This window comes from Saccostrea cucullata, unplaced genomic scaffold (assembly GCF_032062105.1).
Source record: "Saccostrea cucullata isolate Sc308-1 unplaced genomic scaffold, CSIRO_AGI_Scuc_v1 ctg4312, whole genome shotgun sequence".
NCBI lineage: Eukaryota > Metazoa > Mollusca > Bivalvia > Ostreida > Ostreidae > Saccostrea > Saccostrea cuccullata.
In genome coordinates, this window is record NW_026933389.1 from 40,046 (window position 1) to 56,407 (window position 16,362).

Genomic DNA, 16,362 nt, shown 5'->3' on the forward strand with positions numbered 1-16,362 from the left:
TTGCAAGCAGATTTATTTTTGTGTTCATTTAAAGCAGAATTAAAATTTGAAACTTCACACAAGAAAAAATACATACTTGCTGTGACCTTCAACTCAATTATACATTGTGAAATGGGTTGGTTCAATCTGTACAGTAAACATGCATTTCGTTTTGATAAAAATGTCTCTATAATTACATGTAGCAGTACAATTAATTAGTCATAACGCTTCTATGTAACGATTGAACCAATCAATAATATTTAAGTGTTTCACTCCATTTCCATTACCCATTTAAGTACGAGTAAACTAAAATAAATCATTTTCGCAAAGAGAATATATTAATTTATTTTGAGTTCATTTTAAATGAAGGGAAAAGTGTGTTTTTAAGGACACCTTGTCTGCTAGATATTAAAGAAAATGAACCCAAAGTATTACATATCATCTTCCGACTAACATATTTTAATAGGTTTCTCATACATATTTCAAAACACAAGGAATTTAAATGATTTAAGGGAAAAGGGATCGTCAATAAAATTCTCAAAATGAATTACCAAATGTTTGAGTTTTTTTTTTACTTCAAAACGTTATGTAAAAGGTAGTTTTCCTCTTGAATAGTTTAATAACTGTTGTTAAGGGGGCCAACATTTCGTGACTTATTTTGCAATTTCATCTTTTTTTATTTTAAGTTTCTAAAATAAACATAAAATAGATCCTTCTCCACAAATGGTTAGGGTAAGTAATTTTAGATAAATAAAAAATGATTTTCAGGAGTATCTCAAGGCACACCAATTAAAAACATAGAAATAAAATATTTACATAGTTTATGCTGTTTGTAAAGAAAGATGTCTTTTTGATGATCTTTGGTATAATGTGAGTCCCAAAGTTCTTCTATCTAGTGATCAGTAAGGCGAGCTAATGAAGACAAACTATAAATGACAAAGTCACTTTGAAACTGTCAACACTTAGAGAACTCCGATTTTTCAACTCATTTGTGTGATTTTTATGACTGTTCTTTTGAATAATAATCCACTCGATGGAACAAACATAAAAAAAGACCTTGACACATTTTGAATAGACCAAATGTCTCAAATGGATGTTAAGATCTCACAATAAGCGAATATTGAGACGAGTATGTTTAACATCTATCCTTTCTATAAACAGTAACAGAGAGGAAGGCGGGTATGTTAAGGAAGCATATAAGTCATTTTTTAGGAAATTTAGACTTTTTGAAGAAAATTAAGTTTGATAATTTACCAAAACCGCAGATATACGTAAACTATTACGCAGTACAGTTAAGGCAACACATGAAAAAAATATGGTAATGAGGTCATAATGAGGTCTGACGTCATGACAGTTGCTCCGCCCTGATTAATCCTTATAAGGAAATAGAGCTCAAAATAACTATTTACCGATATTTGCAAGAATTTGTAGCAAACCTCAATATTTTCATTTTTAAATCAATACTTATTAGTGATTTTCTCTTACATAGAATAGCATATCTATAAAATAATTCACTTTTTATGTGCCGCTTGGCTGCATTCGGCTTTAGCCAAACGCTTGCACTCGATGACACGGAGTGTTGTTTACATCTACAAACGTGGCGACATCAGCTGAGATATGCAGTGGATTTTAATGCAATAACCGGGAATCTTAAGAGAAAATAGGGATAAGATAAGAGACAAGGCATTGTTTAACCCTATTACGAGAATATGAGAACATTATTTCGGAAGATAATGGAAGACTGAGACGATCATCATCCAGCTCCCTATTTCTATCTCTGCAGTACATTTAGCCCAGGTATGTATGCGCATGTTTTTGCAATATCTAGATATTTTATGGAAAAAACCGATAGCGAGTGTGTACATGATCATTTTCACGTATTACATGTATCACAGTCAGTGAAAACCTACTGCAGTGTATTGCGATTGTGTGTATATTATGCCCCCCCCCCCCCCAGCACCAGTTCCAACATACACATACAAAGTTGCACACTTTTTATATTAGAATTTTTTATGTAATTGTACCATAAACATACGGTACAGAGTTCTTGTCAATTCGCTTATATTCTTTGAGACATTATGTGTAGTAATGGGGATCAACTGTGACAACAGTAATACAGATTTACACTAAATTAAATTTGAAATTTCATTGTTTCAGTAAATGAGTTGACAATGATTTACTGAACATGTTAGGTTGTTTTCTTTCAGTATACAAACATGCTACATAACATATTAATAAAATATTATCTGTATCATTACGTTGAAAACAAAACCTACAGATTAAATCTATGTTTGTAAATTTATAGAATTTCTAAATTAATGGGGGAAATAAAATATTTTTTTAGTTTGATTGCATGTCAAGTCAATGAAATTCTGTAATTTATACATTATTTTTGTTTAAATTATATGATATATAAAACTTCTACTATTGTAGCTAGCTGTCAAGAGTTCCAGGCTTGAGGATGAATAAATAAAAATCCGTTCCATTTCTCCACAGGGTATGTATACTTCTAAAGCATTTCATATTTTTAAGCATGCAGGTGTGATTATATTTATTTTTCATTTTGGTAAAAATGAAAGAATGTTTTTTTTCATATACTAATTACTTTGTCTAGTAAATGTCAGAGGTTTTAATTTCCCAGAAAAGTTTTGTAACACAACTTTGTTTCTATTCAATATCTTGTATATCATGATTTGTTTTGTGTATGTAATGTCATTTTATTCTACAATGTATTTCATTTTAGTAATCTCATAGCATTATAATGTGTTGCAGCTATTCCCAAAGAATTGGATCGATGAATTCATTCAGGCAGCAAGTTAATCCATCATTTACTGAAAATGGTATGCTCCATGATATTAGCTATTATAAACCAAGCAATATTCCTGGCAAAATCATAAAATATAGCAGTAAAATTGCATTTAATTTATTCTTCAATTAATCATGCATTCAATGCTCCATGTTTTAATACATTGTTTTGAATTAAATTTAATTTTAAACACCAATTTACTCTCAATAATGGTATGTATACATGTATATCCTGACTTTCTCATACTTGTATTTTCAGAATTGACTTCATCCACAAGAACATGAAGTGATGGAAATAATTTGCACCTGCTCAGTATTCCTTATAAAGTCTACCTATGAATTTGAAAAGCTGTTTATGAAATAAATTTTCTTGATCAATAAATTATGCTTTGACTTTTTCATACATTTACTTATACTGTATAATTATTGAAAAGGCTATTAAGATTTGGAAATCTCAACTTGCATATGTTTTGTGTGGTGGGTGTCAATCTCGATCAAGATATTATTTCCAGCATGTACATAGTGTTAATTTGTTTTTCTATAAAAGGAACTGATTCAAAACAGGTACATGTAAGGGGACCACCATTTTATTCTGAAGGAGAGGGGTGGTTGGCATGTTTTCCCAAGTCATTTTTTTGAAAATAATATTTATTTCCAATAAGATGAAGGACAGATTATTTATTTTCCTCTTCACTGAAAAAATGTCTGGCAAGCAAAAAAAAAAAAAAAAACAAAAAAAAAAAAAACCTCTAATTCATAAGAGGTGAGCGCTGGTCTGGGGCAGATTATTTACTTCTTATCCAGTCCGGGACATATGTATTTTCAACATTTTCGAGAATTGCCCCCCTCCCCTCCTCTTTCGGAATGAAATGGTAGTCTTCTTACCAAATACAGGAATATTAATGCTATCCACTTAGTTCTTAAAACGTACAACTTAAATTCATTAGGAGTTGAAGGTTTAAGTGAAAGCCATCATGATACAATCTCGTATGCAAAAATAAAATGAAACAAAACCAAAACATGTTCTTATGTGTACACAAGTGTATGTACAGTAGTGAGAGAGTTGTATAGTTATCGAATTAAATGTTGCATTGATGGAGCCTATCAATTGACTATTTAAAATTATAATTGAATAATTCCATTTTTGTTAACAATCGGCGTTTTGGATTATATGCTGCAGCAAATTTACACTACGTGTAGCTGCATGATATTGTGTGTTGACACATATTTGAGGAAATGCGGAAGGTCTGAAAGACGTCTTTTAGCATACATCATTCATATATTGTATAGAGAACGAAGTCACAAAATAGAAGGAACAAATGTTCAGGATGTTTTATGTATACCGTTTAATTTAGTAAAAAATCCCAGGGCAGTTCGCAAGTTTATTTTTTTTATTTATTTAAAATCTATGAGGTAAACAAACTACATCAAGTACTAAAGAATTATCTCACATGCTGGGTCGGCGATGCGTTTGAAATCTTTATTTAGATTGACTGTACCAAAATGTCAGTTTTTAATCAAAAGGTTCAAGGGCAAGGCGACAATCTAAATAGTAGGTTTATGTTTGAAATTATTCGTTTTACTGTATAGTTTTCAAAAAGTGATGCTCATTTCTTTGTTATCCTTTAGGTAATTTATAATTATCTATGAAATTAAGAAAATACCCTATTTTTCATATGCTACTGTCTGTTTTAGCTGAATAACTTAAATATATCGGAAAACTAACTGAATGAGCATTGTTTTTGCAAAAGTATAGATACATAGCGACAGTTTAAAACACTGTGCAGTTATTTTTTTGTTTGCCTTGCCCTTGAACTTTTTGGATAAATTTGACAATTCATTTGTTGACCTAAAATCGGAGCCCACGTGACTTAAGAGGGTCACATGATGACAAAAAATACCGATGTGAATAGCGATGGACATACTCTTTAAGATAACATAAAGCTATTTTAATTAGAATGTCTTGCCGAAAATTAAACAATTTAACATTAAGTGTATCATTTTCGGTGACTTTTTACAGAAAATGTTGCCTTAACTGTACTGCGTATTATCTAATGCATAAAGATAAAAGAGTGTCTAAAGCAATGACGTGCACCACCACCACGGCATCACGTGACTTTTATTTATGGTGAAATTTTCCTTAATAAAAAAGCTAACAGAACAACAATACCCCGGAGTTTGATCATTTCTTTGAGTAAAAAATGTTATTGAAAAAAATCTATTTTGCCTAAAAAGTACTGCTAGAATCCAACTGTCCCGTTAGTAAAATAATTATTCCACAAATTTGCACAAAACCTTACCCGATGTTTTGATTTTTTTTACATATGAACCCTGATTTTTCATAAAACCATGCTTAACTCGGGATTCTATCAGTACTTTTCAACTATTTTAGGAGACAAATTTCCATATGTACAAATTTTATGTTTTGAAATATTCAGCTTATTGTTGTTCTGTTGCATTATTTTTGTCACAAATGACAGAAGAAAGGCCGACCGGGATACGTATATAGCTGACTGTCTTCGAAAGAGAATAAAATCGATGAAAATAAATTAGCAAACCTGTGTTATTAACTGAACTCCATATGAATATCACAAAATATTAACAATATTTGCTGTTAAACTCCATTTTACGTATCTTTGTACATGCCGTATTAGCCAAATTCTCTGTACACGGCAAGATCAATCCCCAAGTTACTTGATGTACACATATGACGTCATCGGTGGTAGATTTTGATCAAAATGACAGAATACAGTATTACAAAATAACAGCATTTTATTTTTGTTAATGTTTACATGTGTCTATTCATTTTCTAGAGTAAACTTACATCTCTAAATACCAATATTACAAAAACTTGTGTTTTAAAATTGACGTCATCTCGCCTACTATGACGTCATAATGTAGTCAAGGTGGAATATTTTGTATGCTTCCTTATTCTCCCTGCGAAAAAAAGAATTAGAAGCATTTCTTTGCATAAGTCCGAGCATGAACTGCATTCCCTTTGTTGATAAGGCTGAATATTTTCATTTTATGTAAGAAGAATGGAATTTGATTCTGAAAATGGTATTCAAACTTATGCCTCTAAATTCTTTCATGCTATGGATATTCCTAGAAATAGTATGTCTTTGTTTTTAAATTTTTTTATACTAACTTGCAATTTCTACCTATCCTGGATATCTCAACTTCAAAAAAAAAATTAAAAAAAAAAAAAAAAAAAAAAACATAAAAAAATCTAGCGGGTTCATTTAAATGTTCCGCCGTGTTCTTTCTTTACTCCTAACTAAAAAATTAGTAGTGAAACAGATACTTTAAGAGTACTGAAAATATTTATAAAGTGGTGAGAAGCGGATGTGGATCGATAGAAATTTATCAAACTTTAAGAAATTTTGAAATTACATTTTTTCCAAATAAATAACATCAAAACGTTACACTTTTCAACTTTTTTTACAACCAATCCCCACGATTAATTAAAGACCTGGAATTTCATATAATTGGCTGCTGCTTTTTCGATAAAAACGAAACTCGTACATTTGCTTTGCTTCACTGTTAACTTGCAACATTATTCTGTTTAGATTTACCCTCAAGTTGACTTTCAAATGGTGCTGTTCAGATTATCTGTGGTTTTGAAGACCAGGTCTTAAAACAGTCTGTCTAAATTTTCATAGATACCAATTAGGCCCCGTTACAAGTAGATTTATTTTTGTATTCAGAAAAAATGTATAAAGCAGAATTGAAATCAAAAACTTAACATGAGAAGGAATAAATAATAGCTATTTCAATTCATTTGCAGATTAAATATATTGAAATGGGCTTGAAATAAAAGATAAAACTGAGTCTGACATATTTGATCTACGTATTGGTATTTTACTAGAAAAAGACGTAAAGTGTAATCTATAACCATGGTTAATATAATGACTTTACTTTTAAATCCTCAACATATGGGGGCAGTTGATTTGATGTGCAAAAGCATGTTCTGCGTATGAACAGTTTATAAAACGAGGTACGTTATTTACAACTTATTGTTAGCTTAAGGCAATCAATTGCACATTACACTACGGAATTTTGAGTAATTTCCTGATTATGACAAGCAACACACGGCAGGTTTCACCGTTTGGCAGGGGATGCTTACTCCTCCAAGACACCGGTGTAAAGTTGAATATTGACCCGAGATGAGAATTGACCCGGGGTCATTTTAAACATTGAATTTTGAACTGGGATGTTTTTTCTCTGTTGAAAATTGAGAGCAAAAGTCGTTGAATTTATACCCGGGGTCATTTTTCGACAGTTTGTTTTTTTTTTTATACATGATGACCTCAACAAGTAGAAATTTGATCCTGTTGAATATTGATCCCACTTCAGAGTTTTAACATTTTTTTTTGATTAGAAGTTGGTTTGCGGTATTTATTAGTATCTCTATATTTATATTTTGGTTTCATTTTTGTCCTTTTCAAGAGTAATATATAGAAATAAACCTAACATCCAGTGTATGTATCTACATTTTGATCAGTACATGATTTCAGTTATCTTCAAGCATGACAATTCATTTTTTGACAATACTTTTAAAATCCATAGCATCCATAAATAACTACAAAAGTATGATAGAGCATGAAAAAAATCCTAGTGTATATACAGTGAACCCTATATATATTGTTCATGTGGGCAGAACATCCCATCTAGTCAAATTCAGTATAAAAATTAGCAAAACTAACAACCTAAAAAATTAGAATAAAACACACCGGCCAAAATGAATCTAATGATACCGGTATGACATATTTATGAAACACATCAATATAGTGTTTACTTCTTCATTGAGGTAAATTTCAGGATAAATAAACAATTTTTTGCAGGGATGCAAACGTCAAGTCACAACAATTAGGAACATAGATGCAGGTTTTTACATGGTTTAAGCTGTTTGTAAAAAAAAAATATCGTGGATGTTTAATAGAATGTGAGTCCCACTCTTGCTCTATCTATAATAAGTAAGACAAACTAAGCAAGACAAACTATAAACAATATGTTCCCTTATTTTAAAAGTGTCAACATTTAGAGATTTCTGATCTTTCAATTTAATATAATGGTCAGAATTTACCAAATGTTTCACATGGATATTAAAATCTCACACTAAGCGATTGAGGGGCAATATAAATTCTAATTATTCTTCGGTTATCAATAACTCAGAAGTAAAAAATCAAAGTACTCAGAAGTACAGAGAGCCGGGCTCATTTACAGAGTAGAATGAATTTCTTACATGAATTGCGTTTATATTCTGATGAAAAAATTATTTTAAAACTATCAATATAAATGATAAGACACTGACAGTGAGTTTTTCAATCCTAATGCCACGGTCCGATTTTGTCAGAATCAGAATTAATCTGGTACCCCAGCTGAATGTAAACAAACAGGCCAGTCTGGTTCCCTCTCCTGCTTTACCTCGTATGTCACTTGTGTAGAGAACTACGGTAACACTGATCATCAAAAATCCTAACGCTAATGAACTATGTTCTTTGACTTATGAAGTTTTCAAAGTCATTACTACTAATGTTTATTTTATATAGATAAAACTTCGTTTTATTTTTGTTGCTTTATTTAGCGTTTGTATTATCTCAAAAGCGGTTGAGAGTAAGAACTATATTTTTGCACGTAACTTTAAAATGGCGACTATGGGGTCAACATCCTGCCTTGAACAGGATCACATAAGCCGGCAATTGCTCTTTGAGCAATAAGCCCGGCTGAAAATAATGTGCATTAAACAATCTGTTTGTACTTGTCTGAGCTGACAAAAAATCTTCATTTCTTTAAGGCTGATTATTTGACGTGTATATTAAAAGCAGTTAAATTCAATTTTGCAAACAGTTATCTAACATGTACCCTTTGCTCCCTTTCTAAGGTGGAAGTTCTTAAAAATCATAAGTCACTTTTTAAGCGGGTTCCAGTAAATATTCCACCGGGCCTCTCTCTTTGGTCGATACATTGACTTTGACAGCAAATAAAATCTTTTATTTATTCAATTATTGGCTGACTTTTAAAACTAAACGTCCGCTAAAAACGATTATTTACACATTGATCTGTTTACGGAGTTTTCAGTTACATACCAATCCTGACAAGGAGTAGAGGTCAGGTTGGACCAGTCAGCAGGAGATACGTACTCCTCTATGGCACCTGATCCAATCTCTGAAGTTTTAAAGGTCCTTGTCTGTTCTATTCCTGATTTGTATTGTTTGAATGACTATAAAGCTTGAATATTGTTCGCTAAATCCAAATAATTCATTAAAGGGCAAAATTTATAATTATGAACCCCGAAATATATTGGGGAAAAAGTTGTGTCTTTTGATAGGCGAAGATCAAAATAAATATTAGAAGTTTTAATAAACATAAAACTCTTGCACGTTTGCAGGATTCTCATTGTAAAGAAACAAATGTACTAGTCATATTTCTGCAAAGTTACTAGACAAAAAAGATAAATCTCATTATTCAATTAATAATTTTGATGGAACATCGGGGGTTGCAGCAAAGATAATTCTAGCGATCCCTTTTTCTGAACTTTCGTAAGTACATATTGCTAGAACCTTATTCCGGATACTAAGACTATTATCTTTTAGAAGGTAGTAAAATGGCATTGTAAAATAGTTTCTTGATTTCTGAGGAAGGGACTTCGTGATTTTCCTTTAAGTATATAATTCACATATAATTCACATGTTAGAGATTTTTAAACTGATACAGCATAATTCTGAAAACCCGGGGTAGGTTTTCCAAATCTATATTCATGCCTAGATTATAGCTGTATTAAGGGCAAAGTACTTTAACACGGGATTTCATGATTTTCCTTAAAGTATATAATTTACATGTTAGTGATTTTTAGACTGATACAGAATAATTTTGAAAACAACTCCACAAAGAGGTCTGTTTTTATGTGGAATTTACTGTTAAAATAATGAGTATGAATTCCCTAACGAGGTTTCAATCTAATCTATCTACCATGATCCCCTTTTTTAAAAATAAGTATTTTGTACCCTTTATTTAGAACTTTTATCATAAAACTGGTTATGTATTTTTTTATTACAACAGCTGCGACATTCATTCCCTTACTAACAACCAATGAAAGCGTTTTATTGTTTAAATAAACCAATGAAGATGTATCGTTTTTCATTGACATAAAAAGGTTAATACATAAAATAAAATCTTAATATATTCTGAGGATCAGATAATTGAAAAAAGGAAAGTAAAAAAAAAATCGATATTATCTAAAGAAAACTTACTAAAAAAGTCAGAAATGGCCTTACATTAGAGGAATAAGTATGTGATCAACAGCAAAATTTTGAATGTAGTATTTGAAATTGCAATTGCAATGCTAACATTTATGACTATTCATCTTAAAAATAAAATCGATACTTAAACAGTTTTAAAATACATAGTTAGTAACAGTTAGCCAATGAATTTCAGTCATTGATTAAGGTTAGGGTATATTTATTTTGAGGTTGAATGACAATTTAGCAAAATTTCGAAAGAACGCATTAATTACTTTTTTTCTTTAAAAAAAGAAAGATAAAAATGAGCAATCAGTGTGTTTTCTCTTTAGTTGTTGCCTTCTTATTTTTATCCGAAGCTACCATTATATCTCAAACTTTTACGGCGAAACATGAATTTAACGGTAAGAAATCAAATAACGAACTTTTAGGAGAACATAGTTCCCATTCATTGACCTATTGTGCCGCAATGTGTCAAAGGGAGTGCGTCTTCTTTGGTATCAACTCTCACATGAAGAAATGTCGTACCCATAAGAAAGTATTAAGGTCTGGGATCTCTGATGAAGCCGGTTGGAGACACTACTCTGGTATCGGTATGTATACTGGCTGTTTTTATTTATCTCTCTGTTTGCGTCTTTGGTTTGCTTTAAATCCCTCTCGACGAGACGAGTTTTTTTTCTATGACACTTCTTTTTATGTAGTATAAACAATTGTTCTTTTTTAACATAATTGATTCTAGTGACATACTCATCTCTTTGCTGATTTTTTTCTTTTATATTTTAGTTTAATTTTGAATTATTTTTTAATTTGAAATTTATTGAATTATACTTTGTGATTTTCTATTTTCTCTTTTCTTAATATCTCTTATCATGTAATGGAAAACATAAGATAAAATTTCTACACCTTGAATATTTAAAAATATTCATTTAAGATTTGTGACAATGATCAGTCCACACCATCAGAAAATTGTAGCTTTTTATTAACTGAATACGCGACAAAAATCTCACTTTATCTCTTATCTTGAAATTGCTCTGTTTAATAACAGCCGTTCTGAAAGCTGAGATGTGAATCCTGAAAACAGCTAGCCTGTGCCACGGAGAATTAAACAACCCCTGACGATCGGTCAGACATAATATAATACATCAAAAAGATATCATGATTTTTCTAACTTTTTTAACATCTATTTCAGCGTCAAAATTGTTTATTATATCTACACTCCATTCCTCTTTCACATTTGTTTGTCAATAGAGTATTGAAAATAATTGTGTTTAATATTAAATACTTTACTTCATGTTATAAATCAAAGATTTGTATCAATTGGAAAACAAGAAATCATTGATGTAACCATCAATTGTCGCCCGGGAAATAAATAAAGCAAACAATGGAAATGAGTCTTTGAACATCAAACCGCTTTATATGTGTGAAAAAGGCATGCGTCTAAATTATGGAGACGATAGTCGAGAATATTCTGAAAACTTATAGTCGGATGAAAATCGAACAGCACGAAACCAATTTTAAACTTAACCAATTCTTCAAGTAATGTTGACTGCATAAAATACCATTTGAAACTAGACTCATGCATCACCTATTTTCAAAAATGTATTTCACTTTAAGATTATAAAACACGAACTGTGTAGAGTACGTTTTTATGCGATTAGTAAAATCCAATGTTCTAAGAAAGGGACCTGTCGTTTTTTCAATAGTAAATGAGAAGCAAATTTATATAATATATATAATATCAAAAACATATATACGAGGGTAGATCCAAAAGTAATGTCACAGTGTCCATATCTTTTATATTTGGCGTCATATTATCAAATACAATATACCAAAAGATGCACAAATATAAATCTAATTAACATTGAAATTTTAATTAAATAATGTTTAATTGAATTTATTTTATAGATGTTTAAATCATAGAACATAGGGGGTGTCGCCGCGTCACAACGGAACGTCACGTTTTAAAGTGTAGTTTTTCTTAGAATGAGAAAGACAAACACATTAAACGATTCTAAAGAAGCACCTAATCTCCCAATTTCTTTTCAAGATGTAATTCTCGTCATTTTCTAGTCTTTAATTGAAAATTAAATGAAGGCATTGGTATTTGTGGTCATAAACATTGTTGTTTTACTCTGTTGAATGGAACAAAGGGATTGTCGAAATGGGAAAAAAAGGCTCGACGAGTTGTAATGCATTTTTTGCTTCAAAATATGGGAATCAACACTAGCGACATTTTTGTTAATCAATTTGACTTACAGAATAAAGAATGTAAATAAGAGACATCTTAATAGATGGTTTCAGCAATTTTGGGCGGGTGATTGGTCACTGAATGATTAGCAGAGATCAAGAAGGCCGAAAGATTGGATATCGGACGGAAACGTTCAATGTTGTGTGACGTTGTCAAAAAAGACAGACGTACAGAGTGACATGTGAATTTTTAAGTTTGTCTTATGCTACTATTCAAAAAAAAAAATGACAGAGGGCTTAATTATGAACAGATTTAGTGTATTATGGTACCAATAATCCTTACAGGAAGTGGAATTGGTCAAAGTGTTTGCGAATCACAAATATTTTTGAATTAAACGAAGGGGAAACGCTGAAAAGTATGACGGTGTGTATCCGTCATATGACGTTATATTTATATTTAGGTGCGGCGACTACCATAAACGCGCATTGCTCAAAATCCGATATTTTGAAAAGTATACATCAAATTCCTTTGAATTTTTCAGGTCTGATTTGAAATAAATAAAGTTTTCATCATATATAATTTTGTTGCTTTACATCGATTTATAGAAATTTTATCAATGTTGTGACATTACTTTTGGATCAACCCTCGTATTTTTACAAATTCACTTTCTGGAAGTAAATGTATTATGTATCTCGTAATTTATAAAGGGAAAGAACATTCCAATTAACAATCTTTCTAATGTTCAGAAAACCTTTAATTCTGAATAACTTCTCCAACCTTAATTTTCATACACCAACATGTAAACTTATATGTATAGAGCAGCCCGGTCCTCCGGGCTGCAACAAGAATGCTTTTAGATAATGAGGAACAGTTTAACATAATACACATTGTAAATGTAGTTAACATTTTAGCTTCACTAATTAACATTTATGTATCATGCAGGCATTATATATTGTCCTCTCACTTCTTGTACATATACATTGCATGATTTTGGTATTCTTTTTTTTTTTTTTTAGATTTTTCTAGCATGCCCAAAGATTGCAAGGATCTCCGAGAAAACGGACAAACCACAGGGGTGTATGATATATACCCCTACAGTACATTAACCACTCCAATAAATGTTTACTGCGATTTGACCACAATGGGCGGGGGATGGACGGTAAGTTGTTTAATCTGAAATTAAAAGTTCATAATATAACTCACATTGTTTTGGTGATTTTAAGGATTGTAGGATTGTATTGTAGTTTATATCATAACACATGGATCCTATGAATATTTGAAGTTATTAATTTAATTGTTATGCATGTTAATTTTCAAAGGCCATTCAGAAACGCGTAGACGGATCTGTGAGCTTTGACAGGAACTGGACGGACTATAAGAATGGAGTTGGTTCACCAGAACAGAATGTCTGGATTGGTAAGTGTAAATCGCATTAATAAGAAATTTTATTCCTCCAAAGTCTCTAGATAAAAGAATTTTTGTGGCAGATAAAAAATTAAAAAGCATAATAAAGATATAAATATAAGACTACATGTAGATAATGTGTAATTGATATCTCAAATAATTTTTAAAAAAAATAGAAAAGAAGGCTATCATCTAGCAGCATATCCTAATGAGACCAAATGTAGCATTATTGCTACAGCTATGGAAAATAATTGGATTTTTCATTACGATAGATTCATATTTTTAAAAGAGTTACTTGTATTCGATGAACTTTTCAGATGATTTCAAATATATCTTAATACAGGAAATGACGTGATCCATTAGTTAACTAAAGAAAACTCCTCATCCCTTCATGTGTCCATCATTCTCCAGAATGGTACAACGTTTTATGAAATGTACGACAAATTTTCTGTCTCCAACGAGGCTGGAAAAATATCAACTCTTTCTTGCAGGACCTGCCACGGGAACTTTAGGTAAGTGTATCCACGTTAAGTTCTAAAAAATAGGTTCAAATTACGTATATTATCATGATAATACTTTTCTGTATTGAAATATTATTAAGTTGATAAAAAGAGAAAGATACGGGTTTTTTTAATATCCTTTATACGTTTTTTAATTCCATGATAATTAAACATTTTAATATATCAGAATATTATTTGCAGGTACATTTCACGTATTCAGCAGGCACTGAATTGATTATTTTCAAGTACCTAGAATTTAAAATTATATATTTTATGTACAAGGAAAATAATGAAATTATTTTAAACAATTAAATCCAGTAATTACATTCGCTCAACCATTGTTATTCAGCTAGGGTTTCCTGATAATTTATTATAATTCACTTAAACCACTACGATGAAAGAAGTGTACAAAATTTTAATGATCTATTATGTCAACATATCCACAAAATTTTGATGTTAAAAATATTCTTTTTGTTCGAAAACATATTCAAATAAAAAAAAAACAAATTCAAAACACCGCAACATGTTTCACGTTTACTATACCTTTTCTCTATTAAATGAAAATCTAGTCTAATCTTCAATAATTCACATTATAAATACAATGGAATAGGAAGTTAACAGAACGTAATTAATCTTAAATGCTGAAGAGTTTATGGGAATTTAATGATAAAAAACAAGAGGCCCATGGGCCACATCGCTCACCTGAGAAGCTTTTACCAGTCTGTTCTTTACCAGATTTCCCCCTTTTAATACATATTGCAACCTCACCCTACCCCAATAATCATAAATAAGACATTTTGAAATGTACACTACCCCAGGATGCTTCCATGTGCACATAAGTTTCAGTTTTTCTGGCCCAGTGGTTCTAGAGAAGAAGATTTTTCAAGATTTTCCTATATATTTCTATGTAAAATTTTGATTCCGCATTGTGGCCCCGCCCTAACCCCCAGGGGTCATGATTTGAACAATTTACAATCTACACTACCCTAGGATGCTTCCAAATAAGTTTCAACTTTTCTGGCCCAGTGGTTCTGGAGAGGAAGATTTTTTAATGACCCAATCCCATTTTTATCTTTTCTTGAAAATCTCCCCTTGTGAGGGGATTTGGCCCTTTTTTAACAATTTAAATTCCCCTTCACCCAGGAATGCTTTGTACCAAGTTTGTTCAAAATTTGCCCAGTGATTCTTAAGAAGATGACGAAAATATGAAAAGCTTACAGGCGGACACACAGACGGACGGACGGACGGACGGACGACGGACAAAATGTGATCAGAAATGCTCACTTCGGCTCAGGTGAGCTAATGATCGGAAATTCATTGGAATAAAAAAGTTAAATAATCCATATTCAAAACACCCCAACGCTTTTCATATTAACAAAACCTATGCTTTATTTAATGAAAGTCTAATATTTTTGAATATTTGCAGGTACACCATATCTGATATCGTTATAATTATGAATGAGTTACTATGTATTGTATTTTATACAATTTTAAAAGCACGGTCTCCGACATATATGAATATTTTATTTATTCATGTTTTCTGAAATTTTTGGTGACCTTAACCCCCCCCCCCACGCCATGCTTTAAATGTGTAATACGCCTGTGGTTTATTGTTACACTAAAGAAGATGCTTTGTGAATTGCACAGTGTTTTGTTGACTTGTATTTTTCAATCTCTCTTCACAGGGAACTAAACTTTAAACTGTATATCTCAGACCTACTTCAGTATTAAGATCAATGTGATGTTAATTAATAATAAATAATAATTATCTCTGTTATATATTTTCTCTTATTCTGCAGGAGCCAGCATTATAGACACTGTTGATTCTAGGTCTGAACTAAATAAACATTATCGCTTTTCAAGCACCTAAGTCAATCTATCTAGAAGTACTGTAGATCACTAATTTTTCGAGACACCTTATTTGCGCGAGTCATTGACTCTTGATAAGCGCAACAAAATATTCACAAATTGTGGTTATTGCTTTATATAATCTTAAGAAATACTATTATACGCGATTACTTTTTTTCACGAGCACGCTGTCTCGCTTAATTTCGCAAAAATAAAGTTCTCGCGAATAAAAAGTGATTTACAGTACCTCAGTATTATTATTGACAATTCTATTGAAGACATATAAATCCGTTATCTTTGTGATTCCTTTTGTTTACTTATACAGGTGACTCTATGTTAGATACAGGTATTCCTACGAGAGATCTGTCTGGGATGTACTTCTCCACCCCAGACAGAG

The 16,362-nt window shown here is 31.3% G+C and overlaps 1 protein-coding gene and 1 long non-coding RNA gene across 2 annotated transcripts; both read left to right on the top strand.

Moving 5' to 3' along the window:
* The first annotated feature begins 1,276 nt into the window (after positions 1-1,276).
* On the top strand, positions 1,277-3,291 carry LOC134238161 (uncharacterized). Its single transcript, XR_009985949.1, has 4 exons — positions 1,277-1,776; positions 2,413-2,476; positions 2,752-2,819; positions 3,044-3,291. It is a non-coding gene; the product is annotated as an uncharacterized LOC134238161 (long non-coding RNA).
* Positions 3,292-10,494: 7,203 nt separating this feature from the next.
* LOC134238160 (microfibril-associated glycoprotein 4-like) lies at positions 10,495-13,629 on the top strand (the record flags this gene model as incomplete). The annotated part of the gene is made up of 3 exons (XM_062720275.1): positions 10,495-10,618; positions 13,230-13,372; positions 13,533-13,629. Coding segments are annotated over exons 1-3 (364 nt in total), but the record flags the coding sequence as incomplete, so codon positions are not given.
* Between the last annotated feature and the right edge of the window lie 2,733 nt (positions 13,630-16,362).